The sequence below is a fragment of the Dysidea avara genome, chromosome 10 (assembly GCF_963678975.1).
Source record: "Dysidea avara chromosome 10, odDysAvar1.4, whole genome shotgun sequence".
Taxonomy (NCBI): domain Eukaryota; kingdom Metazoa; phylum Porifera; class Demospongiae; order Dictyoceratida; family Dysideidae; genus Dysidea; species Dysidea avara.
The window spans coordinates 4,659,478-4,686,062 of NC_089281.1; the positions used below are offsets into that span (position 1 = coordinate 4,659,478).

The 26,585-nt window shown below is 38.3% G+C and overlaps 2 protein-coding genes and 3 long non-coding RNA genes across 8 annotated transcripts; 2 read left to right on the forward strand and 3 right to left on the reverse strand.

Annotated features, from left to right (window-relative positions):
• Positions 1–320: 320 nt before the first annotated feature.
• On the reverse strand, positions 321–24,359 carry LOC136269104 (uncharacterized). The gene is made up of 3 exons (XM_066064574.1): positions 24,240–24,359; positions 10,906–11,199; positions 321–441 (listed from the first exon to the last, which is right to left on the reverse strand). The coding sequence occupies exons 1-3, from the start codon at positions 24,247–24,249 to the stop codon at positions 416–418; spliced, it is 330 nt and encodes a 109-aa protein (XP_065920646.1). The 5' UTR covers positions 24,250–24,359; the 3' UTR covers positions 321–415.
• On the forward strand, positions 13,567–18,746 carry LOC136269107 (uncharacterized). Its single transcript, XR_010707218.1, has 4 exons — positions 13,567–13,691; positions 17,142–17,190; positions 18,251–18,303; positions 18,617–18,746. It is a non-coding gene; the product is annotated as an uncharacterized lncRNA (long non-coding RNA).
• LOC136269105 (uncharacterized) lies at positions 14,652–16,409 on the reverse strand. Of its 4 annotated transcripts, none has more exons than XR_010707216.1 (10): positions 16,158–16,409; positions 15,966–16,009; positions 15,741–15,915; positions 15,651–15,686; positions 15,411–15,595; positions 15,220–15,371; positions 15,089–15,169; positions 14,950–15,037; positions 14,828–14,896; positions 14,652–14,776 (listed from the first exon to the last, which is right to left on the reverse strand). It is a non-coding gene; the product is annotated as an uncharacterized lncRNA (long non-coding RNA). The 4 variants fall into 4 exon arrangements; XR_010707214.1 differs by having other exon boundaries at positions 15,220–15,360; positions 16,158–16,408; XR_010707215.1 differs by having other exon boundaries at positions 15,220–15,360; positions 15,647–15,686; positions 16,158–16,408.
• Positions 20,052–23,852, reverse strand: LOC136269114 (uncharacterized). The gene is made up of 3 exons (XR_010707220.1): positions 23,727–23,852; positions 21,396–21,444; positions 20,052–20,264 (listed from the first exon to the last, which is right to left on the reverse strand). It is a non-coding gene; the product is annotated as an uncharacterized lncRNA (long non-coding RNA).
• On the forward strand, positions 23,950–26,417 carry LOC136269101 (gamma-aminobutyric acid type B receptor subunit 2-like). The gene is made up of 2 exons (XM_066064571.1): positions 23,950–25,370; positions 25,413–26,417. The coding sequence occupies exons 1-2, from the start codon at positions 24,026–24,028 to the stop codon at positions 26,306–26,308; spliced, it is 2,241 nt and encodes a 746-aa protein (XP_065920643.1). The 5' UTR covers positions 23,950–24,025; the 3' UTR covers positions 26,309–26,417.
• Positions 26,418–26,585: the final 168 nt, after the last annotated feature.

Consider the following 26,585-nt stretch of genomic DNA (forward strand, 5'->3'; position numbering starts at 1 on the left):
TAGTGAGTTTGGTATAGCTTCCTGAGTGCTCTGTTTATGAGGCTCCTGGAGTAACCTCTTTTCAGTAGCATGCTTTAATAGTATTCTGTTAAACTCAGCCATCAGCTATAGCAAGTGATGTTTCTGTACATTGTGCAAGTCATCTGCCACAACAGCCTTCAGGTGTACTAGACACTTCATATAGCTAGCAATTATATAAATCAGCAATATAATAATAACATAGGGAGTCATGGATTTTGTTTCTCCTTCTGAAACTTTTCAAACATACATCATTAAACAGGCTGTGTAGGACCAGGTGGCCTACAGACCTTCACAACTAGTGCTGTAAAGACTTAATAAAATTAATAACCAAATAAATAAATAATACACCATATAGAATAATATCAATACAACTGTAATGTGAGCACATGAAATGTTATACAGATGTCTCCATCATCTTTGCTAAGTATAATAAAGAGGTAAAGTTAAAATAGCATGTCAATAATACATTGAATTTGGTTGCATAAATATTTATCATGCACAATCACTATCACACAAAACAACCAAACTATAAAAAGGCGCAGTCATCACAACTTTTCCAGGATGAGACTATAGCTGGCTTTGGGTCCATAAGTACAAAAAGTAGTGAAATCTACTCAAAAAACAGCCAAGCCGTAAAGAAAGGTATAGTCATCAAAAACACTCTGGTTTTGAGGTTCACATGTTATTGTAGAACTGAAGTTACAATTATACTGTATTACACATTTTATTTGACTATTGTAACTAACAATGCAAATTTTTGAGCAGTTCCAATACAATGCTCATAAGAATTTTCATCATTAGATCTATGAATATATTCAACCCTCTGAACCCTAGGCTTTCATTTATAAGGTAGAAATAAAGTGAGCTAAAGAGGCATGATAGTAGTGGCTCAGGGTATGGGCATCAGTTGTGGAGGCCCCATGATGATTTTCCTGCACTTTTTATCCCATGGTGATTTTTCTATTAGAGTATATTGGCCCCAGAATTATTTTCTTATTAGGATTGCTTTGCAACTCTGTAGCTGTTCCAATTTCTTTCAAACTACAAAAGATTTACATTCCAATGGTGAATCTATGTACAAATTCAACTTATTCACATAAGCAGTTTATCTTGTAGCCATGACAGAAAATTGCTTTTTTACAAAAACAATTGTCCATAACACTATCAATATTTACCAGATTAGCATCAAACTTGATGCCTGAATTCACATTCATGCACTATCCATGTACACTAAATTTAAAGAAAACTGAGTAAAGGGCCGGGTTTGCATTGATAGCAATCTTTGTAAACATGCAAAAAGGAGAATTTGATCTTGAGTCCCAGTGAACTTCTTACAAAAGAAAAATCAAAGAAAACAAATAGAAAGTTTGGCCGCCTATATCTTGGGAGTGGCTGGAATGATTTCAATCAAACCTGCCCTACCTATTGTGAAAATCACACTTTCTTTCTTCTTGTCAATATATCCATGCACGGTGTGACTTGCTGGCTTTCTTGGCTACACAACACACCACTGTGTGTCTTGATGTGTAGATTATGTGTGTGTGTGTGTGCATGTGTCACTGCTTGAAGTATCTTGGTTTGCTACAGTGGTATATCCCCAGTATATGGAACAGTTAATTGTTTGTTATTTTAGTAGTTTTTCAGTAAACCCTCATTCAATGATGTTTTACTGAGAGTTTAAAACTTAGTAAAATAATTATGCTCCATATACTTAAGTTTACTGACACTTTACTATCAGTATAACTACAGTAAGGCATCTTAACAAATTAGTAAACTAAGAATCTTCAAGCAGTGTGTGTGCGTGCGTGTTGTGTAGTGTCCATGCATTTGTGTGTGTACTTACTATATGCGCGTATGTGTGGATGTATGTGTGGGTGTGTGTGTGCATGGGTGCATGCATGCGTGTATACATGTGTTTGTGTATTAGGTCCAGTTCTTCAGATTCAGGACCATCAGTTGACAGGTTGATAAGGTGATAAGGTGAGTGTGTGCATGTAGTGTTGGGCAAGCTATTTGGCAGTGAATGTAACATATTAGAATTGCTCTAAACTTCTGCAGCAATGTAATAAGTTAGTTACTTCAATTGAAAAAATGTGACACCTACATCATTAAATAAGTCATACCTATGAATAGCTAAACTGCCTAGCTATGATTATATGATCATAGTTATTAGCTGTGACTTACAGAGGATTATTTAATAAAGTTTTTGTCGGGTAAAGTAATAATATTTATGTAATGTGTAATATTACATTCTCTAGTAACAGATTATGGCTTCTTCAAATTAACTCACCATGCTATGAATCAAGACACACGGTAGTGTGTCGTGCGGCCCAAGAAGCCGGCGTGCCACCCGTGAGTATATTAACAGGAAGAAAGAAAACGCAATTTTCACACCTATGTAGCTCTGTGATCCCTTATCCGATTGGAACCAAATTTGCTACATACGTGCCGGCCAGCTAGGGGAGTCTACACACCACATTTGAAGAAAATCGCTCCAGCCATTTCCGAGATACGAGTGAACAAAATTTCGTTTTAATTTCTTCGTTTTTTTCTTCTACTTCTTCATTTCGCACACTTCGCAAAATCCGCCATAAAACACGAATGCTTGCTTGGATCGGGATGAAATTTGGCACACTTAAAGGGCTCATTAAGGCGGATCTCTGTACCAATTTTGGTAGGAATCCGATGAACATTCACGGAGTTATGACCGATTATTTGCGTAAAATAAGGTCGAAGGTCTGTCACGCCTACAGGGTAAACTCCTTTGAAGAATCAGTTGAAAATTGATATTTAGATGGAGCAACCATCGTAGGAGTGCCTTTTTGTAGTTTGAAAGGAATCGGGATAAAGACCATGGAGATATGACACAAAACCTGACCTGTGTCAAAATTACGCGATCGATTTTTATGAATAAAAAACTATTAGTTTTCGTGTCTACCAGGCAAACCGCTTAGAGCAACGAGCTGCAAATCAGTATGTAGCTGGAATAATCATCATAGAAAGTCCTTGCAGTAGTACAGAAGAATCGGATTACAAACCACTGACGAAAGACAACTACGTGTAACAAATGCGAGATCGAGATACTCTAATAGAACAGTCACCCTAATAAAGCATTCAGCTGCATTTATAATTTACTCAATTATATTACATTGCAAGTTATTCTGTAGGGAATTCAGCTACAAACAAGTCACCCTGTAGTCAGATCAGCCAGAAGAAGGTATCTAATAGAGAGTTCAGCTACAAAGAAACCATCATGTAGAGAGTTCAGCTCAAACAAATTGCCCTGTAGAGAGATCAGCTAGAAGAAGTCACCTTGTAGAGAGTTCAGTTACAAAGAAACAATCATGCAAAGAGTTCAGCTGCAAACAAATCACCCAGTAGAAAGTTCCGCTATGAACAGATCACACTGTAGAGAGTTCAGTTAGAAACAAGTCATTTTGTAGAGAGATCAGCTAAAAGAAGTTACCTTGTAGGGAGTTCAGCTACGAACAGATCACCCTGTAGAGAGTTCAGCTACAAACAAATCACACTGTAGAGAGTTCAGTTAGAAACAAGTCATCTTGTAGAGAGATCAGTTAGAAGAAGTCACATTGTAGAGAGTTCAGCTACAAAGAAACTACCATGTAGAGAGTTCAGCTGCAAACAAATCACCCTGTAGAGAACTCAGCTACAAACAAATATTCCCTGTAGAAAGATCAGCTAGAAGAGTTACCTTGTAGGGAGTTCAGCTACAAACAGATCACCCTGTAGAGAGTTCAGCTACAAACAAACCACCATGTAGAGAGTTCAGCTGCAAAAAAATCAATCACTCTGTAGAGAGTTCAACTAGAAGAAGTCACCTTGTAGAGAGTTCAGCTGCAAATAAATCACCTTGTAGAGAATTCAGCTACAAACAAATCACCCTGGAGAAAGATCAGCTAGAAGAAGTTACCTTGTAGAGAGTTCAGCTACAAAGAAACCATCATGTAGAGAGTTCAGCTGCAAACAAATCATCTGTAGAGAGTTCAGCTAGAAACAAGTCACCCTGTAGAGAGATCAGCTACAAACAAGTCACCCTGTAGAGAGTTCAGCTAGAAGAAGTCACATCGGAGAGAGCTCAGCTACAAAGAAACTACCATGTAGAGAGTTCAGCTGCAAACAAACACCATGTAGAGAACTCAGCTACAAACAAATATGCCCTGTAGAGAGATCAGCTAGAAGGAGTTACCTTGTAGGGAGTTCAGCTATGAATAGATCACCCTGTAGAGAGTTCAGCTACAAACAAATCACCCTGTAGAGAGTTCAGTTACAAAGAAACCACCATGTAGAGAGTTCAGCTGCAAAAAAATCAATCACTCTGTAGAGAGTTCAGCTAGAAGAAGTCACCTTGTAGAGAGTTCAGCTGCAAATAAATCACCTTGTAGAGAATTCAGCTACAAACAAATCACCCTGTAGAAAGATCAGCTAGAAGAAGTTACCTTGTAGAGAGTTCAGCTACAAAGAAACCACCATGTAGAGAGTTCAGCTGCAAACAAATCACCTGTAGAGAGTTCAGCTGCAAACAAATCATCCTGTAGAGAGTTCAGCTATGAAAAGATCACCCTGTAGAGAGTTCAGCTAGAAGAAGTCACCTTTTAGAGAGTTCAGCTACAAAGCAACCACCATGTAGAGAGTTCAGCTGCAAAAAAAATCAATCACTCTGTAGAGAGTTCAGCTAGAAGAAGTCACCTTGTAGAGAGTTCAGCTGCAAATAAATCACCCTGTAGAGAATCCAGCTACAAACAAATCACCCTGTAGAAAGATCAGCTAGAAGAAGTTACATTGTAGAGAGTTCAGCTACAAAGAAACCACCATGTAAGAGAGTTCAGCTGCAAACAAATCACCTAGAGAGTTCAGCTAGGAATAAGTCACCCTGTACAGAGATCAGCTAGAAACAAGTCATCCTGTAGAGAGTTCAGCTAGAAGAAGTTACATTGTAGAGAGTTCAGCTACAAAGAAACTACCATGTAGAGAGTCCAGCGGCAAACAAATCACCTTATAGAGAACTCAGCTACAAACAAATATGCCCTGTAAAAATATCAGCTAGAAGAAGTTACCTTGTAGAGAGTTCAGCTACAAAGAAACCACCATGTAGAGAGTTCAGCTGCAAACAAATCACCTGTAGAGAGTTCAGCTAGAAACAAGTCACCCTGTAGAGAGTTCAGCTAGAAGAAGTCACATTGTAGAGAGTTCAGCTACAAAGAAACTATACCATGCAGAGAGTTCAGCTGCAAACAAATCACCCTGTAGAAAGTTCAGTTATGAACAGATCACCCTGTAGAGAGATCAGCTAGAAACAAGTCACCCTGTAGAGAGTTCAGCTAGAAGAAGTTACCTTGTAGAGAGTTCAGCTACAAAGAAACCACCATGTAGAGAGTTCAGCTGCAAACAAATCACCCAGTAGAAAGTTCAGCTATGAACAGATCACCCTGTTGAGAGTTCAGTTAGAAACAAGTCATCCTGTAGAGAGATCACCTAGAAGTATCACCTTGTAGAGAGTTCAGCTACAAACAAGTCATCTTGTAGAGAGATCAATGCAGCTAGAAGAAGTTACCTTGTAGAGAGTTCACCTACAAAGAAACCACCATGTAGAGAGTTCAGCTGCAAACAAATCACCCAGTAGAAAGTTCAGCTATGAACAGATCACCCTGTTGAGAGTTTAGTTAGAAACAAGTCATCCTGTAGAGAGATCACCTAGAAGTATCACCTTGTAGAGAGTTCAGCTACAAACAAATCACCTGTAGAGAGCTCAGATACAAAGAAATCATCATGTAGAGAGTTCAGCTAAAAAAAGATCACCCTGTAGAGAGTTCAGCTATAAGAAGTCACCTTTTTGAGAGTTCAGCTACAAAGCAACCACCATGTAGAGAGTTCAGCTGCAAACAAATCACCCTGTAGAGATTTCAGCTACAAACAAATCTCCCTGTAGAGAGACCAGCTAGAAACAAGTCACCCTGTAGACAGATCAGCTAGAAGAAGTTACCTTGTAGAGAGTTCAGCTGCAAACAAATCACCCGTAGAGAATTCAACTACAAACAGATAACCCTGCAGAGAGTTCAGCTAGAGTCAAGTCACCCTGTAGAGAGAATCCTGTAAAGAGTTCATCTACGTACAAGCAGATCACCCTGTAGAGAATTCAGCTACATTTCAAGTCACCCAGTAGAGAGATCAGCTGCAAATTATCCTGTGGGGATTAATTGACATGTAATAAATATATGCAAGAGTTCATAATATAATGAACTCTTGATATTTGCAGTATATATATAATTTGTACATTTACTGATAAAATCAGAATGAGTTAAAGTATTTATAAAATCTGCTTCATCTTTTTCTATTTCCTGTGGTAAAGAAAAATATATAGGTTAAAAAGCCCCAAAGCTGGCCATAGGCCGGCTTTGGGGTATACAAATACAAAAAGAAGTAAAATCTAATCAAAAACAGCCAAGCTGTAAAAAAAGGAGTGTGGCCCTTGAAAAGGCTATGGTGAAAAAAGATGTGAAATCCAAGGTGGCAGCCAGGAAATGGCTGTGATGGTAGGTTAATGGTAAAAATTTTAATAATGACAATTCAGGTGAATTTTGTGCCAAGACCAAGCGGCACAAAAATTCACCTGAATCGTCGTTATTAAAATTTTCACCATTAACCTACCATCACAGCCATTTCTTGGCCGCCACCTTGGATTTCACATCTTTTTTCACCATAGCCTTTTCAAGGGCCGCACTCCTTTTTTTACAGCTTGGTTGTTTTTGATTAGATAGTATTGTGTTATATTACCTTAGAAACGCAATTCACATTCCATGTGTGTACATCCAGTGTATAGACTATCAGATGATACTGATAGTGCCAGTCATTACTTACAGAGGTGACCTTATTTAATGAGATTGTAATGCAATTGAATTGTATATGCGTTGACTACAAGTCAGTTTCATTGTCATTTGTACATCATTTGATTTAACTGTAGTGTTGAAATATTGAGAACCTTAATGCAGCATACAGCGCTGTACTACTGTATATTAGGGAACATGGAGATTTGAATCTTTCTGGCCAAAAAAATCACCAAAAAACCAGCTTCACAATACCATCCTGGTGCCTTGGCAGTAATGGTTACTAACCAATCCCAAAAGTTCCTTCACTATGACCCTAAATGCTTTCAATAGATTGTTACAAGTCTTTTCTTAAAAGGAAGTGTTTACTAAACCGAAAGATTTTTTTTCATGGATAACAGATAACACAAATTAACTGGCAGTCATCCATATACTCTAGTATCAAGCACACTAGTTGTATGTTAGGGTTGGTATTCCCTGAGTATTCGACTTTACGGCATGCATCTGGTAGTTGCCCCAAGTATTTGACTTCAGGGCACATGTCTAGTAGTTGCCCAGAGTATTCAACTTTCAGTCATGTGACTGTGAAAAATGGCTAGGATTTTTGTTCCATTGGTTTTCCTCCTGTTCACTGGGGTCTTGCATTTCAAGGTAGCCATTTGTTTTGTTGAACCAAATGTTCATCCTTAGCTATGTTGTGACAAGATTCTGACAAAAAAATTTGGTTGGAGACCTTGAGTTGCCATCATTTCGCATGTTCTAATGGTTATTATTTATATTGCTTGTTGCTCTTGAGTGGAGATGTCGCTCTCAACCCTGGCCTGGTGAAGTTTACATTACGTGTGTGGTGTGTCATTTTCCTGTAAAGTCAAATCAACACGCCCTTTTATGTGACTGTGGCCTATGGTGCCACTGCAGGTAGCAGAATTCGGTATCAATCCTTTCAGTTGCAATCTGATTTTAACTGGACCTGTCCATCTTATTGCTTCAGCAAAACTTTACTCTTTCATGATTGCGCAGTTTTAAGCTCTCCTGATGTGGAATGTTATCAGGGTCATGATATGGTTTCTATGTCAAGTTATAACCAAAGTGACACCTACATTTGGATCTTATTCTTACAAATAGTCCATCGTATTTTCAGGCCACTGTTGCTATTCCTTGTGGCAACAGTGATCACCACTTCATTCTGACTCATTTTTGTACATGTGGTATTTCTCAAAGCTCTGATCATAATATTGTTTTTCTCCGACAATATCATAAAACAATATTTATCTAACTTGGTATCGAATCTTAAGCATGACTCTTCCAAGTTTTGAAAGCATTTTAGCCATTTGTCTTCTCATCAGAGAAGTCAACACCAGACCAATTGCAAATTGAATTTAACTTGTGAAGATATCAATCAACATGTTCTTTCTGTTGCCCAGAAAAACCCTACTTCCCACACATCCCCTACCTCATATATTATCAGAAACACTGATGTATCACCTATGAAATTACTGAAGTAGATGTTCAGGAGGTAGTTGAGTGTATTTCTCATCTGGATAGTCATAAGGCGGTGGGGGTTGATGGCATTCTGATAAAGGCCTCACCTCTCAGTATGGCTGTGCTTTTGACCAAGTTAATTAATAAGAGTATTTCATCAGCTGTCTTACCTATTGTAACACCAATTCCAAAATCATACAATGGTTCTTCATTGTCCAAACTTTCATCCCATTTCAGTTCTACCAGTTCTCTCCAAGATATTGGAAAGAATTGTCTTTGATCAGATTATTGCTCATTTCAACAAGCATGACCTGTTCTCACAAAGACAGCCTGGCTTTTGCTATGGACATTCAACTCAAGACATTCTTCTGCATGCTTCAAACTCTTTTTCTAATGCTATCAATCATGGGGAATATGTAGGTGCTGGACCTGGCTCACCGTAAGGCTTTTGAGTGTGTGGACCATTCTATTCTATTGCAGAAGTTGGCTTGTTACAGCTTTAGTGATAGCGCTCACTCATAGTTTAGGAGTTATCTGAATAGAACACAACAAGTTACATTTCAAGGTTTTTTGTCACCTAGTAGGCCTATTAAAGTGGGAGTTCCTCAGGGTTCAATCCTAGGGCCCTTTCTTTTTTCTGTTTGTGTCAATGACTTGCCATGGCATAACCCAATTTATAGCAAAAAGTTTCCTTCTAATTCTACCAAGAACATAGTCTACATGAGCTTGCCAAGTGAGATGTCGATCTAAATATACACCCAAATACTTAGTAGCCTGCTTTTAAGTTAACACCATCCAAGAGATTCAATCCTCCAGTTCTCTGGTGGGAACCAATGAACATACACAATGATTTAATCACATTCAATTTAACTCTATTGAACCAGCCAAGTGGAAACATTCTCTACATCAGCTTGAAGGGGTTTTCCAACTACAGAAAGGTCACCATGGCTGAAGCGAAGCTCCGTATCATCTGCATAAATATTAATGTCAGATAAAGAAATAACCTTGCAAATTCTACTGTTTAGAAAGACTCCATTCTAAGTTTACGTCATCATTTCCTTCTTCTGATAACTTTAACTTGTGATCATCTTTAACTGAAAGGCATACTTTTCATACAGCTTTGCAGGTTTTCAAGATTCTCAACAAGATTTCTCCTCCTTATTTATATGGAATTTTTTCATATGCTGTGGATGTTACTGGTTACACTGGGAGGACAGATTATTTGTTCCCAGCGTTAGAATTATGGAAAACAGTCTTTGGCGTACAGGGGCATGGCCATATGGAACAGATTACCTAAAGTACTGTACAGTGCTAAAACTGTGAAAGATTTTAAAATTTATTTTGTATGTTGTAATTTTGTTTTGTTGTGTAAGTAGGGTATTGCTTTATTGTGCTCTCAGGGCATAGCTAAAAAACAGCATTTTTGGCTGATGTTATTTTCCCTGATTAAATAACATTTTTAAAAAGGGCACGTGACAAGTAGTATTAGCATTAGGGCTATGGTCGGGTTCAGCTTTGGTTTCTTCTTCATCCTTAGGTTACGTTCTTCTTACTATATACAGCTTACTTTGTTTATAAGACAGAAAAGTAAGGGAACTAGCAGCAGTAGAACAGCTGGTAGTATACAGAGCCATCACACCGACGGTTGAGGGTTTGAACCCTGGGTGCCGCACTTCTTTTTCTTTGTTTTAGAAACTTTTTTAAATCTAAGTTTTCAGTTCAATAGATGGTACATTATTGAACGTAATTCGGTTCAGTAACCATTTCCTTAAAAAATTTTATTCAATGGATTGACTAATTGCCTGCCTGATGCCTTCAGACAAGTGGAACTGGCTCAAAAATGGCTAAAGGCTATGGGCTTGATTTTTTCACTGTTCGACATCGCTTAGTCCCGAGACGTGCCTTTTGGCATACTGCAGTACGTACAATGCACGCATCATGGACTTACCTTTGTCCTCCTTTGTGTCCATTTCTTTCTGCTGACTGTCCAAGGTGTCAATTCTCAGTAGTGTGATGCATGGCTTCAAATGGGAATTGTCCATATTTTCCGTGGCAACTGGATTGATTGCAGAGGCGCTTCTGATACTGTTCTTCATTTGTAACGCTGTGTATAATGGGTTGAACATAGCTGAAAGAGAAGCATAATGGTCACTTCACTTTCAAGTCAGTATAACTGGGGCGCGCATTCAGGTGAAAACATTAACTCTGGTGCTATTTTGCTTTGATGTGGTATGTGTGGGCCCACCAGTCATAATAATGTTACAGAAAAGGTAAGCAAACAAAATTAATACCAGGGATTAAATGTTCACTGGTATATTTGCTGGTATAGGCAACCTCCCTTGTTTCCCTACTTTTGTTCTATGAACCCTAATCGAACACAAACTTACAGAAATAGTTCTAGCAGATAGAAACTTTAACATTCTAATAAAAAAGTCACAAAATCCTGCAAACAAGATCAGCCTGCATAAGTACACATGTGGTGAAATGTTTTGCATGGAAGGAAAATAAAATAATGAAATTACAAAACTTTTTCCATTTTACATAATGATTATACACTTACGCTCTAATGGAGTAGTTAGCATTCTTGCTAATTTCTGATGTCCTATATGTTCAGTTTCTTCCTGCAAGCACATTATAAACTTCTTAAAGGCCTCTGGTCCTTTACTAGGAAGAATCTGGTAGACTAAAGCATTGGCCCTCTCCATTGGGGACACCAAGTAGTTCAACAACACATAGTTATCATCCAGAGTGAGTAGGTGGTGTTTGTTGAGCACCGGTATTAGTGCTGTAAGGTTCAACATCTCCATTCTAATGTTCCTCATAACCAACTCCTTTTCTGGTTCATTAAAGTCATCTAAGAGAAGACATATCGTTTAAGACCATCTATTTCATCATTTCTAATGAAGACATTGTAAAAACATAAATGTATGTTTGAAATGATTAAGTTTAAAAACAGCTTATTGGCTTCCTTGAGCAGATTGGCTGGAAAATAGACACTGTTTACATACACTATTTAAAGCAAAAGCTTCTAGGCAAATTAATTGCCATACACCTATCCTTAATGGCAGTAAACTGGTAATCGTGCATGCTGCAGTAAAATGGCACCAGAATTGACAAGCTGCATCCAGTATATAAATTATAATCTAGCAACATTTCACTATGCGGGTGTGAACATGTTCAGTCATTGAAATGACCTGCTATAAAAGTAACTGCAAAGAAATTGCTGTTGTTTGACAATATATACTTTCCAACTGAAAATCACAGTGCTAAAATGAGAACATTTTCTATTAACAAGATGGCTGAATTGTATAGCTTACATGACAACTTAGTAGCTTTTTCTATTCTAGTTAGCTACTATCACAGGCACAGTTTTGTAAGGGATGCATCACCAGAAAATTTCACAAGGTGAGACAATAGAGTTGAAGATAAGTGACTGCTCTATTAGAGTATCTTGGTCTTTTGCAGTACTAAATTCACTTCATTCAAATTTCACCTCAAACATAGTGGATATTGTGCCGGTACCAGTTAACAAGTACAAATGGCTATTGTGGCATAGTAGTATGCCCCAAGTATTCGACTTTAGGGCACACGACCAGTAGTTTCCCTTGGATCTTGTACTTTAGGGCACGCGACAAGTAGTATTAGCGTTAGGGTTAGGGTCGGGTTCAGCTTTAGTTTCTTCTTCACTTCAGTTGGACATTTATAAGGTAGAAATTAATGCAGATTGATAGCTGCAGCAGTAGTTACAAGTATGGACCATGAATACAGATGCCTGGGTTCGAGCCCCAGCTGAGGCAGTTTATTTTCTCGCTTTCTTAGGTTTTTTGTCCAAGTTTTTTTTTAAATGCACGTAACTTCCCAGTTGCCTCCACTGCTGGCAAAATATCTGGCGAAACAGTGTGACCGGTACCGGCTCTGTATAACTTGCCAATTTCAAATACTGTAACAGTTCCTGACTTTTTACCTAACCTCAATGGTAGCCACGCCACTGTTTGTGATTGCTGCACCCAATCACCAACATGTGCTGAATTTTAATTATGTGGTAAGAAACACAAGGTGACAGTGGTGGGGATGAAAACTATACTTTGATAGGTGTCTTTTGCGAACCTCCACGCAGTCATTGCAAGTGATCTTGGTACAGGTGCTTAATAGAAGAAAATTTCTATTTGTCTAGAACTTTAAGTATAGGGGTGAATGTAAAAGGGAATTATCCTAGGCTGTGTAGTTCCTAAAGCAGATCACAACTTACTACTAAGTGGTCAGATTATACTGCATGATGTGCCTGAAATTTGTGGCTTATTTATATCATGTTTCATGAATTTTCTGACTTTATTAGCAGATTGTTTTTAGCTATGCACAGGGATTTTACAAAATAAAGGCTAAGACCTGTATAGCAGGGTTGACATTGAAACTCAGTTGAATAAAATGAATTCTGTAGTTGTCTTTTTGCATTCCTAGACCCTGTACACCTGACTGTTTTGTTAGAGTAGCACACACATGATCACTCTATTATGGTATCTCGATCCTAAGTCACTCACTGAAGTGGTGAGGGGAACAAAACAGACTATAGGGTACAACAACTCGAGGGGTAGCCAACCGCCCATGCAAACTTCTAAGTTGTGTACGAGAGTCTCAATATTTAAAATGTATTTCTGTATTATTTCAATAAATATTTTTTCATGGATTTCGACGGATTTATAATTGATAGTGTACGAGAGTCCCAAGACATTGGTTACCCCTCGCAACAACTAATAAACTACTAACTTATACAGTACTTCTAATAACTGGCTACAAGCAGGGGAACACACCTAAGGGAAAAGGGGATTGTCATCAATATGGCACATGTTGCCATCTGACCCTCAACACCACCACACTAATTTTGTACATACCTATTTTTAATTCTGTAATCTTGCATCTGGTGTCGTAGCAATAAAAATAAAATTCAATGCCCAATACCTCGAGTCAAGATCATTCTGGCATAGCTGAAGTAGATTCTTCCTTGCAACTTTAGGAGGAACACCAGCTACTATAGGCCAATCCGATTTATTGAGAATAGCGCGCGGCGCTCACCAAATTCTAGCAAAGGTCGGGCGCCGCCAGACCATTTTGTGTGCATGTGCATGGAGTGGGTGAAGGTTACGCTATACCTATAATTATATCAATCTCGTTATATACAGACTTGCTCAACCACAAAGTTACGTAATACAGGAAACTGGTTGATCACGTGATCATCGCACATTGCTGTTGTGGTCAAACACGTTTTCTGCGTAACAATGACGAGTGAGTGACTTTATAAAGGAGATAAACTGGTGACTGTTATGAATATGGAAAGCACCTTGATGGAAGGTACGGTAACTCACAACTAAATTTGCAGTGACTTGTGTAATGTGTATGCACACATTCATAGTGATGAGCGAGTGAATCACTATTAATTTTTGTCTCGAGCTTGTAACATATACTGAACATAATGTATGGCATTGCTATCAGGTGGTTACCAATGCGCCTGACAATGTCATGCATATTTAAACTGTAAGCTCACTGGTTATGTACACATGGGGCAAGGTCGAGGACAAGGTTGAGATTTGAACTATGATAAGCACGACTGAATCTCTGCTTTGTGCTGTTGCAGTTTCACCGTAAATTCTTACCAGTGAAACAACATAACCAAATGGTTAGGACAGTGACTTGTATGCCCCATGATGCTGGCCGGTTCATGCTGTTGCAGTTTCTTGCACTACTTACCATGACTATAACTGGTTATTATGGAACTTTGAGACAGTTTCTGTCCGTGTTAACCTCCTGCAAGTTACTAGTCTTGTCCAAGGTGGATTTGCCCGCACATACTCAAGTGCTTAGGACACTTTCCCCAGCAGATTCAAGCCTAATAGAGCTCTATATGACATGCTTAATATAATGCTGCAGAAATGTTCATTTGATATCATTTCTCTTGTAATGCTGTGTACCCCCGGACACTAAACAAGACTATGGGACCGGCCATAATTGACGCAGTAAGATACATGAATTATACACTGTGAAAAAAGCTCAGAATAATAAGGTATATAACAGTCTTATTATGTTAGTATTGGAATGAAATAGTACAGCATATATTATTAGATTAGGACTTTATTATAACAAGCTTATTGAATACATTTAAGACAGTCATATATTAGAGATTAAATCACTAGTATACTGCGGTGTATTATCAGACTATACTAAGCCTATTTCAACCATATATTGGCTACTATACTACTGTACTTTTTTACTTTCCTATAATCTGTGGCTACCTTAATTAAATAATTTCTATAATTATATTTGTAATGAATTTAATTCTGTAAATATGTTAAAACCACAATAGGTACAGCTAGTAAATCAATGTCTCCTTGGCCATGGCAGTATCAAATCAATTTCGTCATTTATCAGTCTTTATCCAACTGCAGCAGGTAAGGCAGTAAATACAATTCACAAGTTCCATTACAAATTACCTGTATTATCATCACTATGTAGAACTCTGTGACAATCTGTTAGTCGTCTGGTAGAACTGTCCCACAGCTCTAATACAAAGATGGTAAATATAATGTGTATTCTGGATAATCATTGGACTTACAGTTTGTAACAATAAGAATCTCATAAAACCACGACCTTGTCTGGAAACCTAGTATTACCATGTAGAATGGTGGCTAGGTCCCACAACTCTATTAAAGATGGTAAATATAATGCGTATACTGAACAACCATTATACTTACAGTTTGTAACAATCTTTTAAAACTGAGACCGACAATCCATGTACATCTAAGACAAGTCTGATAAGACCAGGTCTCACAACCCTAAATGGAGGCAAACATAATTCATATTCTGGATTATTTGGTGCACTTACAGGTGTTATCAGTGAGTCTAACCAGACATAAAACAGCCACTTAGTATGTGACTTTGTTGGGCTAACGTGTTACGTAAGCTCACAAGAAGCATCTGATACACTCATAACCAAGTCCAAGAATCTTGTAATCACTAAGTACAACTGAAACAAGACTAAATATAATATAATTTGCATACTCTCAGTGAACTTACTTTTGTTAGCAATACGAGCATGATCAGTGAAATAAGGACAAACAAGACGGAACAGGTTCTTGAAAGCACTCAACTCATTTACAGTGCCAGACAAGGTAGCAGCCGTCAGCTGTTGATAAAAAGTAGTGAAAAACATGAAGAAATGAGACCGGTTCCCAGAAGAAATGAGACCAGTTTCCACAAACCTAAACGAAGGTAAATATAAATTGTATACTGGACACTCTCAGTGTACTTACTTACAGATGTTAGCAATAAGAATCACCAAGTCTGTAATTCCTACCCCATTGAAAAGAAAATGAATAAAAACACAATCAGGCTTAATGCACTTACAGCTGTAAGTAATTAGATGACGTTGAACAACTCCGTGAAAAAAGAACAAAACTGTCCACATATGGTCACTACCAGATTCTTTAAAGGAAGCAGCTGCCATTGAAGGAAACTAACACTGCAGATATTGTACACTGACAGCCTGTAGAACTAAGAGGTTCGACAAGAAACTGTACCTCTGAAGAGATAATATACAAAATCGTAAGAGCAGACCATACATACTCTTACCGTTGATGGCTGATGAACTGTGTCCACTCGTCATCCGCCATAAGCTGAGATATAACAGGATATAAAATATGTAATACGTACACAGCAACACTAAAGTTGAATCATTTGCAGGCCATTGTCATACAATACACAATAAACAATTTAATACGGCTAAACCTATCGTACAAGCTATCATTTTAGTCTAATACTTACTCATCTAGAGCTGTTTTTGATTGCTGCCATCGAAGGAATTGTCCACTTGGCGGCGCCACTTCACCACTACAGCCAGCAGGGATGTACAGTTGTGGTCCATAACTATCATCGTGGCTCATTGGACGATGGCGCCGATCGCGTACACTCTCTCCGCGAGATACACCGTCGTATCACTCACATTTACAACCTCTGATACAACAATAGCGACAAAGATGGCGACTTAATTGCATCAGTAATACGCATGCGCTCCCCTTCAATTTTTAAAACAAGCATTACTACGAACTTTTGCAGCTGTGCTAACTGTGCAAGAAACTCTAGATTTGTATGGCTCTTAGATTGAATAATTAATTTTACTGGTATTATATGCTTTGCTGTATGAAAATGTGTGTGTATGAAATTATCACAGCAAACTGAAGCTATAGCTATAGTTAGCTAGCTATAGTGATTAACAGAAGTGTAGCTACTTATTGTAAAATCATCATGACTTTGTTTGGTACAGTAAAAAAAACCTTAAGTCACATGAGATGGTGATAATGAGATGGTGAAGCTAAAAATGAGACAATAATGAGATCTGATGGTGAAGCTAAAAAGTTATCACATTTAGTTAAGTAAACAAAGCCATACAAAGAATGTGTATTAAACTAAAGTATAATCTGTTTCCCATAATATAAGATGGGGTTTATACTAAAGTATAAGATAGTTAGTATAATGCAAGGCTATACTGAGATTATTTGTATAGTTTAAGCCATTAGATATACCATATTATATTCCTCTTTTTTCACAGTGATAGTTTAGCTTTTTTCATTGTACCAGTGATAGACATGATGTCATGCACTCATCCAGTATTTTCTATAACACAAACTGAGTACGTATGCAACAAAATTTAATATTTTATCTTCAAATGTTTAGTAAAACACTTGTTCGTATTCTTCCTATTGTGTTGTGCGTATTGTCCAATCTTATATCAATTGCTTTATTTTACAGATTATTAAAACAAGATGCCACAGAACTTGCCAGCTTGAGCAATCTTAGTGTAAGTGTATTTTGTTTGTGATCTTACAATAGACCATATGCAATCTTGGGGGCATGGCTTTGTAGTATTGATCGTGTGCAATCTGTAACCAGAATGTCTTGAAAGAATACTATAGTAACTTCTCAGATGTTCCTTTCATCAAGAGTATGAGCATTTAAAATTTTTCCAGTATAGAATTTCTTGCTCTCAGGAATATATGAGACTCTGCTCTAGATTGCACATAGTCTATAACAACAAATACAGTGTCCTCAGTAAGGAGCTTGATTTAAGCCCCCTACCCCACCACCAACATACATTCACATTTGTACCACCCTTTAAGCAAGGCCTAAACTGTTGATCATCACAATCCTAGAGGGGAAGGTCTGAAAGCTACCGTACAGTAGATAACTTAGGCAGTGTAAAACATAGGTGAATTTGGCAAATAGTCCAAGTTTTTTTCCTCGCCTATAGCCATTGTTAGCTATGTCACTGTGTAGAGATATGTTACAAAACACACCGGGGTGTAACTAGCTTTCTGAATTACCCGGGCACAAGATCTGGCTGTCCCCTTTAACAAGCAATGCGAGCCCATCTCTTGTGGACTCTTCATTACAGATTTGCTTTAAAAGAAGTTATGCTTAGCTAGCTACTACACTACTGTTTGTACAGCTTAACCCTTAAACCCACATAATCCAGAAAACTGGATTTACACTTAATAAATACACATGCTTTGCACAAAGCACTGTAACTTTCGAAGCTTTTGTCCCTCCTATGGCTATGCAATTTATATCATTCTACTCATGATGTAGCAAGGATCAAAATGATACCTAGGGTTTTACCCTACACTAAAATTAATGGTGAAGCCAAAACTAGTCGTGAAAATAACTTTTCAGTAAGGAAACACACAAACCCTTTACATACCTTTATAAAATGGTTGATAACTCGATGGCAGTTGATCCTATCGCTTTGCAACAACTTTCATTCCACTCTTCGTGAAATTCACTTTCATAATTTATTGTGTTGATTTTTAGTTAAGACCAGCAACTGTTGTCACAAGTGATGAATGTTCCTCTTATAATAGGTGCTAGTGGCACACAAATGTTTATTCATTGGAGTCATGTGCATACTGCTGAGGTAAGTCTATTGTCAGCTATGTATATACTGTACCATATGGATATCAAATCATCAATTGAGCATTGTCATTTGCTTAGTTCATTCAGTGCTATTGTAAGAATGATGTAGATTGTCACTTTTGTGCCTTACAATGTCACTGGAAAATTAGCGTGGTTTCAGAGTGACCTAAAATGCTTCTGGGAAGTTCTGCAATAGTGTTGATTTGGCTAATGAGATTTTGGCTTCATTTGCTGATTTGATTGTCCAATTTCTGTAATGTGTTTAGTGGTCTTTTATTTCTATGATTATTAGCAATTGTCATCTTGATATATAGGTGTTCTGGAGATTATGGGAAAACACCACACATGATGCAATTGGTTTATAATAGTGTGTATTCTAACTTATTCTGTAACTAAGTTTTGTTTGTCATATCAATTGAGTTGTGTATATTTTTATCACTTGTTCAGACCTGTTGCATATTACAAGTTTAATCAAAGGTTAACTTGAAGGTGGCCATAATAACATTAATAGATGGGAACTAGCGTTGAACACTATGCACTATTCAGTAAATATCTAAACAGTAGGGTTAGCTTGATCACTATGCATTGTGGTATTCATTAGAAGGTATCAACAGGTTTGGGGTAGTACCATATGTAGCAGCCTGCCTGTTCTAGATCATTCTATGCTCAGGGCCACCCAGAGAAATTAAGGGGCCCAGGGCAAAGAGTCAAAGTGGGGCCCTTGACCCAAGTTGTAAGGTGAAGACCAAAAAAAAAAAAAAAAAAAGGTCACAACCTGCTGGCAATGACAATAACTACCCATCACCAACCATATCTCCTTATCTATAAGCTTGCTACACTGCTCCTCTGAAGAATACTGTGACTGCTCTATTAGAGTATTTAGATCTGACTGCTCTATTAGAGTATATCGATCTTTTAAACAGGTATTCAGGGGGCCCCTTTCAGGCTGGGGCCCGGGGCAAAATGCCCCAGTTGCCCCCCCCCTGTGGGCGGCCCTGTCTATGCAAAAGCAGGGCAGTAAAGGAGCAGCATTACTAATTGTTTGCAGTGCTGGAAACTTTTTATCCCACCAAAGGTCCATAGTACCAAACTACGGCTGGTTAGTAGGATATGGGCTGCATTGTAGCATATCAGTTAGGAGGGATCATATAGGGCATCTGGTGTTGGGTAAATTGGCATACCACCAAATGTACCAGCCAGAGCTTTATCATAATTGTTGGGGTACACATTCACCATGACCCAATCTCGGAGGGTCCATGACAGATTAAGGGTCAGGTCACAAGGCTACAGCGCTCCAGCCCATTCTCCCAATCTCGATGTCTTGTTGTATTATGGTCATTGCCACACACTGGTATACAGAATGTTTGTTTCAGCTCTATAGTCAACGTCATCTTCATAACACTCACTGCCGTGATGCAATGGTTCTTTCAAAATGATGCACTTGCAATAATCAAGGCTTGCAACACAATAAATGAAATAGTGGTGAGACAAGCTTATCAAATGTACTATCAGTACATGTACATCAACCAGATGTGTAAGCTTCATACTTGGAGCACAAAACTTCTGACTGTGTAAATATTATTGCAAGTCCCTAGATGGCTCCACAAACACTTCTGTACAATACAAGTGAAGAATAATACCAACATATAAATGGACACTTCATTATGTTTTTTCACTCCTTGCATTGTATCATTACAGTACATTATACATAAACATAATACTATGTATTACACACTTAGATATATGCTACAAAGGAATTGTCAGTTTCATGTCGTAATTGGCTAATTCATAATTAAGTCACCAATTGCTGCAGATTGATTGCCGTCTTAAGCTTCTTGGTATAAGGACATCTACAGATCATCTAAGGCTCTTCATCATAATATAGGCAGGGGGCTTATCAGTGCTGAAGCGAGTGGACTGACTAACACGCCATCATCATCTATCACATAGACTTCTCACTTCCTGGAATATAAATGCTAACAATAAATTAAACAATAATAATTATTACTGTGATATGTAATGTGTAAATAATATGAGGTGGTATAAGCAGTGGACCTGGAAATGAAGAACTCAATTGGTACTTCACATTCATGCCTGTTACCTCTACAAGTCACAGCATCCCATCTTGCATGGCCAGATCACTTATTCTATATCATGGTGCCTCACACAATCCCTAGCATTTAATGCCTACACTGAAAGAGGGTTTGGACTGCTTAGCATAGGCCATTCTGATGGGTGCTCATTTTCACACCTCCAGGTACCATATGCACCATTAATATTAATAAATACTAGAAGTTTAACTTCTCATGCACCACATGAAGCACACAAGGCTATTATAATTTTGTCAAACTGCTTGTGTAACCAGCAGCTCTTGCCAGCAGTCACCCTTTCACTGAAAATGTTTCCTGGAAAAATTGTTACACAAAATTTCTCCAGTTAAGCAATACTAGTGTACTTGTCATACAGAAAGCCAGCTGTAACCAGTGAGCAGCCAGTCCAGACCTGACGATAGACGTCATGTGATGCATGGTGCAGAAGTGCTATGACTATGTAAGATGAGACACTGTGACTTGCAGAGGCATCTAATACAATAGAATGCATAAACACTAGGAAAAATATAAAATTTCTGGATCCCTGCAGGTCTTTGGTCCTGGGTTTATTAATTCCTGGGGTAGGGAATTATATTAGTACTAACTTGTGTACAATAATCTGTATGTGTAGCTATAAAATACCTTAAGGGAACATCTGAGAAGTTTGACTAGTATTCTAGGGATGGGAGGGTATTGACATTTCTGTCGTACGATTATTGTCATGAGCCATTATCACAATTATTGTACATTTAACCACTGTACTGAAACAAAAAACCCTAAAATATTCAACTAAACGGCAAAAATATTTAAGATGATCAATTATTATGTGATAATTGCCAATTTTAATTATCACTAGTTAATGAAAACTAGACGATTGCCAACTAAATAATCATGATAATTGGATAATTGCCCATCCCTATAATATTCTTGAATCAATACTACAAAGCCATGCCCCCAAGATTGCATATGGTCTATTGTAAGATCACAAACAAAATACACTTACACTAAGATTGCTCAAGCTGGCAAGTTCTGTGGCATCTTGTTTTAATAATCTGTAAAATAAAGCAATTGATATAAGATTGGACAATACGCACAACACAATAGGAAGAATACAAACAAGTGTTTTACTAAACATTTGAAGATAAAATATTAAATTTTGTTGCATACGTACTCAGTTTGTGTTATAGAAAATACTGGATGAGTGCATGACATCATGTCTATCACTGGTACAATGAAAAAAGCTAAACTATAATTCATGTATCTTACTGCGTCAATTATGGCCGGTCCCATAGTCTTGTTTAGTGTCCGGGGGTACACAGCATTACAAGAGAAATGATATCAAATGAACATTTCTGCAGCATTATATTAAGCATGTCATATAGAGCTCTATTAGGCTTGAATCTGCTGGGGAAAGTGTCCTAAGCACTTGAGTATGTGCGGGAAAATCCACCTTGGACAAGACTAGTAACTTGCAGGAGGTTAACACGGACAGAAACTGTCTCAAAGTTCCATAATAACCAGTTATAGTCATGGTAAGTAGTGCAAGAAACTGCAACAGCATGAACCGGCCAGCATCATGGGGCATACAAGTCACTGTCCTAACCATTTGGTTATGTTGTTTCACCGGTAAGAATTTACGGTGAAACTGCAACAGCACAAAGCAGAGATTCAGTCGTGCTCATCATAGTTCAAATCTCAACCTTGTCCTTGACCTTGCCCCATGTGTACATAACCAGTGAGCTTACAGTTTAAATATGCATGACATTGTCAGGCGCATTGGTAACCACCTGATGGCAATGCCATACATTATGTTCAGTATAAGTTACAAGCTCGAGGCAAAATAGTGATTCACTTGCTCATCACTTAGTCTGGCGGCACCCGCCCTTACTCTATGCGATGGGGCGGGCGCCGCCAGACTACTCATCACTATGAATGTGTCCAAGGGCATCGGAACCGGGAACCAGGGGGGGCCAGGCCCCCACACTATTTTCAGAAGCATGTTTTGGCCCCCCACTTTTTGGGCCAAGTACTAGTAGCCAATCAGCCAAAGTTATATACACACACAGAAATGCATACCTCCATACGAGAAGCCATACAACCATCACGCAAAAGCACTCTGGGGTGTGGCATCACCAGTCCACCGCAGAGGCAAGTCCAGACTTATAGAAAGGGGGGTCAAAAATGAACTGAGGCACTACATTGTCTCTGGTTAGATAAGGTGAGACCAAAAATAATAAAAAAAGGCCACAGCCAGCTGACAATAGCTGCCCACCTCACCAACCACGCATTTATAGCTGATAAAGTACATAAAAATCCTTAAATAGCTCACTACACACTATTCTAATACTGTGACTGCTTTATTAGAGTGACTGCTCTATTAGAGTATCTCGAACTTGGTATATTAAAAATTTTTGGAGGGGGGTCAAGAGGCCCCTTTGACCCCCCCTGTATCTGCCCCTGGTCCACCCCATTAATTGTACTGTACGAGGCACTGTATTAAACACAAAAGCACCTGTAATTTTATTTCTGTTCTGCTTGCACATGATACCTGTTGTTGAAATATTTCCTGGATCCCGTGCAGTGAGAAGTTTGAACAGTAGAAAGTGTCATGTCCGTGATGTGGGAAAGATTGAACTCAAATTGAGGGTGGTAACAGATCTAAGTCTAAGAGGGCAGTCACACTGTAGTGTACGAGTGTATGGGAGTTGCTGACTACCAACGATTAAACCAGACATTATTAAGACTTTGTGGTGAAGTTGATTTATGAAGAGAAACAAACAAGGATGTGGAATATCAAAGTGGCCAACCATGAATGCAGTGTAGTATTCACCTGATCTACACTCAGTTTGGGAACACCTGCTAGAACAGACATCCCAGCTTATAGTTCCTTAAAGGTAATGATGTTTCACTTTGCCGATAACAACTATTAATGCTGTAATCCTTGTAGTGTGAAGTACGTAAAGCTCGCATAAAGAAAAGACCTTGATGTGACCATGATTTCTCATGTGATACATACATGCATTAAGCACATGCAGTAGGTGTAGAGGAGCATAGCGGCGGGTGTAGGGAGTGAAGAGATAGCTATGCAGTACAGGTGTAGGGCTGTTAGCTAGTGATAACACACCCCACAACACCTTTATATAAACGTACGTATGAACTGGGTACAGAGGAGCCGTATAAATGGGACCCTGTGTGTCTGAATGGGTTTATGGTTAACTGGTCATGGCTATCTTTGCCCCCCCCCCCCCGCCCTGAAAATCGTTCCTACGCCTTTGAATGTGTGCATACGCAAGTCACTGCACATTTAGTTTAACACAGGGGTGAGTTACCGTACCTTCCATCAAGGTGCTTTCCATATTCATAACAGTCACCAGTTTATCTCCTTTATAAAGTCACTCACTCGTCATTGTTACGCAGAAAACGTGTTTGACCACAACAGCAATGTGCGATGATCACGTGATCAACCAGTTTCCTGTATTACGTAACTTAGTGGTTGAGCAAGTCTGTACATAACGAGATTGCCTATCAATAGGCTACCGGATGTGCGTTATGTTGAGTAAATTTTTATCACCTTTGCTAGGTTCGCACATAGATAATAGACACCCTATTATCTATGGTTCGCATAATGCTGAAATGTTGTCATTGTGTTATTTACTTCAGAAAACATTAGTACTTCTTTCGATACTAGCCTGGTTGCTGAGCCGTGGATCGCATGGAACAAATCTAAAGACGTTACAAATACTCGGGTTGTTTCCATATCGGGGATCAGCGAATTGGAACGGAGAGTATGTTATACCCGCTGTAAGATTGGCAACAGACGAGATAAACAGAAACGACAATATTTTACCTGGATACATGTTAGAGTTAATAGAGGCTAACTCAGGTTGTGCACGCGACAGTGGAGTCCGTGAGTTTGTGAGAAATGCTCTACACAGCAAACACTCTCAACCAATGGCCATTCTAGGAGCTGGTTGTTCTAGCTCTACCATCCCCATTGCCTCCATTGCTGGAAGAGATGATATTCGCCTCCCGCAACTGTCCTACGGAGCAACTGCGCCCTCTCTGTCCTTCACCAGCTCATACCCCCTTTTTTATCGGACAGTTCCTACAGACGAGTCTACTTCTAAAGCAATAGTTAGTTTAGTGAAGAAGTTTAAGTGGAAACGTTATGGCATACACAATGCTGCAATTGGTACCATCCTAAACGAGAATGCAATTATGACTCTACGTCTCGGCATGCAACATCACATTGAGGGCTCCAAAGAAGTGTACTTTGGTGGCACTAGCCAAAATTCAGGCAGTTTTAAGGATCAAAGTTCTTTTAGAGAAGATATTTATTCTACCAGCATGCGAATTGGTGTGATGTATGGGATCAGAGGATTCGTTGGTGAAATGATGTGTTACTTGTATCATCAAAAACTGACTTATCCATATGTTATCTGGATACTGAGTAACCATCAAGGAGATTGGTACAATACTACAACAAACGACTGTGCAGTAGAAGAAATACGACAAGCTACACATGGAATAATCCATGTTAGTTATCAGATAAGGACTAGCAGTGATGATGATGTGATTGATGTTACTGGTAAAACATTTAGGGAATATTATAATTCTTATGTTAATGAATCCAGAGAATATGCTAGTGAGAAAGGAGACTATAATAGCTCGTCACTGCTGAATAGCTGGGGTGCTGTTGCTTATGATTCCATGTGGACGTTAGGTCTGGCACTGCACAAAGCTGAAGAAAAATTATCCAAATTCAATTCTAGTTTAGCCAACTTCTCATTAGGAAATTCCAATATTTCTAAAACCATTGCACAAGAATTATCTAAAATAAATTTTGCAGGTGCTTCAGGAAATGTCTCATTTGATGAAGGACATAAACGACCCTTTACTATAACAATAGAACAAGTACAAAATGGAATACTAAAAAGGATTGGTCTCTATCATCCTTCCAATAACAGTTTAAAATTAGGTGAGCTAGTTCTTAATGATAGTGAATTATTGTGGTCTATAGACAGTCCACCATCAGACATGTTCATGACACAAGTGATATTAGCTCAGAGATGGGCTGGAATACTGATGTTAGTACTTTTAGTCATTGGATTTCTATGGAATAGCTTTTCCTTGTTAGTCAACTTACGTTATCAAAATTTTTCTTCAATCAAAGCATCAAGCCCTCAACTGAATTACATGATCTTTGCTGGTAACAATTTATTACTGTTAAGTGGAGTCTTCCTTGTGGTCAAAGCAATTGCAGAACATGACATGGTGACAGTTTCAACTCTATGTCAGACAACACAATGGACGTCTAATCTTGGACTGCTACTAGTTCTCAACACAACATTACTGAAGAGTTGGAGGATTTACCGGATATTTCAACCTTTCAGACGAAATCCAGGAAAGTTGATTACAGATAATGCTTTTATTGTCATTTCCATTGGTTGGATATTTATCAATACAAGTTATCACTTGGTGTTCACATTTTTTAGTAGGTGGGATGTTACAAGGGAAAAGTTGTTCCCTGTAGAAGATCAGTTCCGTGAAAAGGTGGTATATTGTCTTCCATCCAACCTTATTGGATTGCTTTACATTCCTCATTTTGTGATATCTTTCATTTTGTGTTTTTTGGCTTTCTTGATTCGTAAAGTCTACCGCAAGCACTTTAATGACGCTAAGCACAAGCAATTTAATGATGCTAAAAGTATTGCTGTGTTTTTCTGTACCATTATACCGATTGCTACAGTCTGTGTAACTATATCAAAGTTGCTATCTCAAAAAGTTTACAACATGGCAACAACATCCTTGATACTGGAGTGTACTGCTGTTTGCTGTACTGTGTACATGTGCCAGTTGACATTGTTTGTACCAAAAATGTTACCAGTCTTCAGACACTTGTATTGCCACAGATAATATAATAGTATGTCTTCATGTATTTTTTAAATTTTATGTTGTTGCACCCATGTCTGCCTGTATTTTTTTCTGTTAAAGGGGTGAACAATGATTTTTAATAGCTGACTCTAACAAATATACAGTATGGATTGGTAAAATTTTCTTTAATATAAAAGTGGTGCTTGTTTACTTACAGTACTGCTGTACATGTGCGTAGAATTAGCTGCCTGTTTTCACACCCCTGTCTTTCTGTGTGTTTGTGCATGCTAGCATAATGCTTTAATTGTTATTTTTCTGT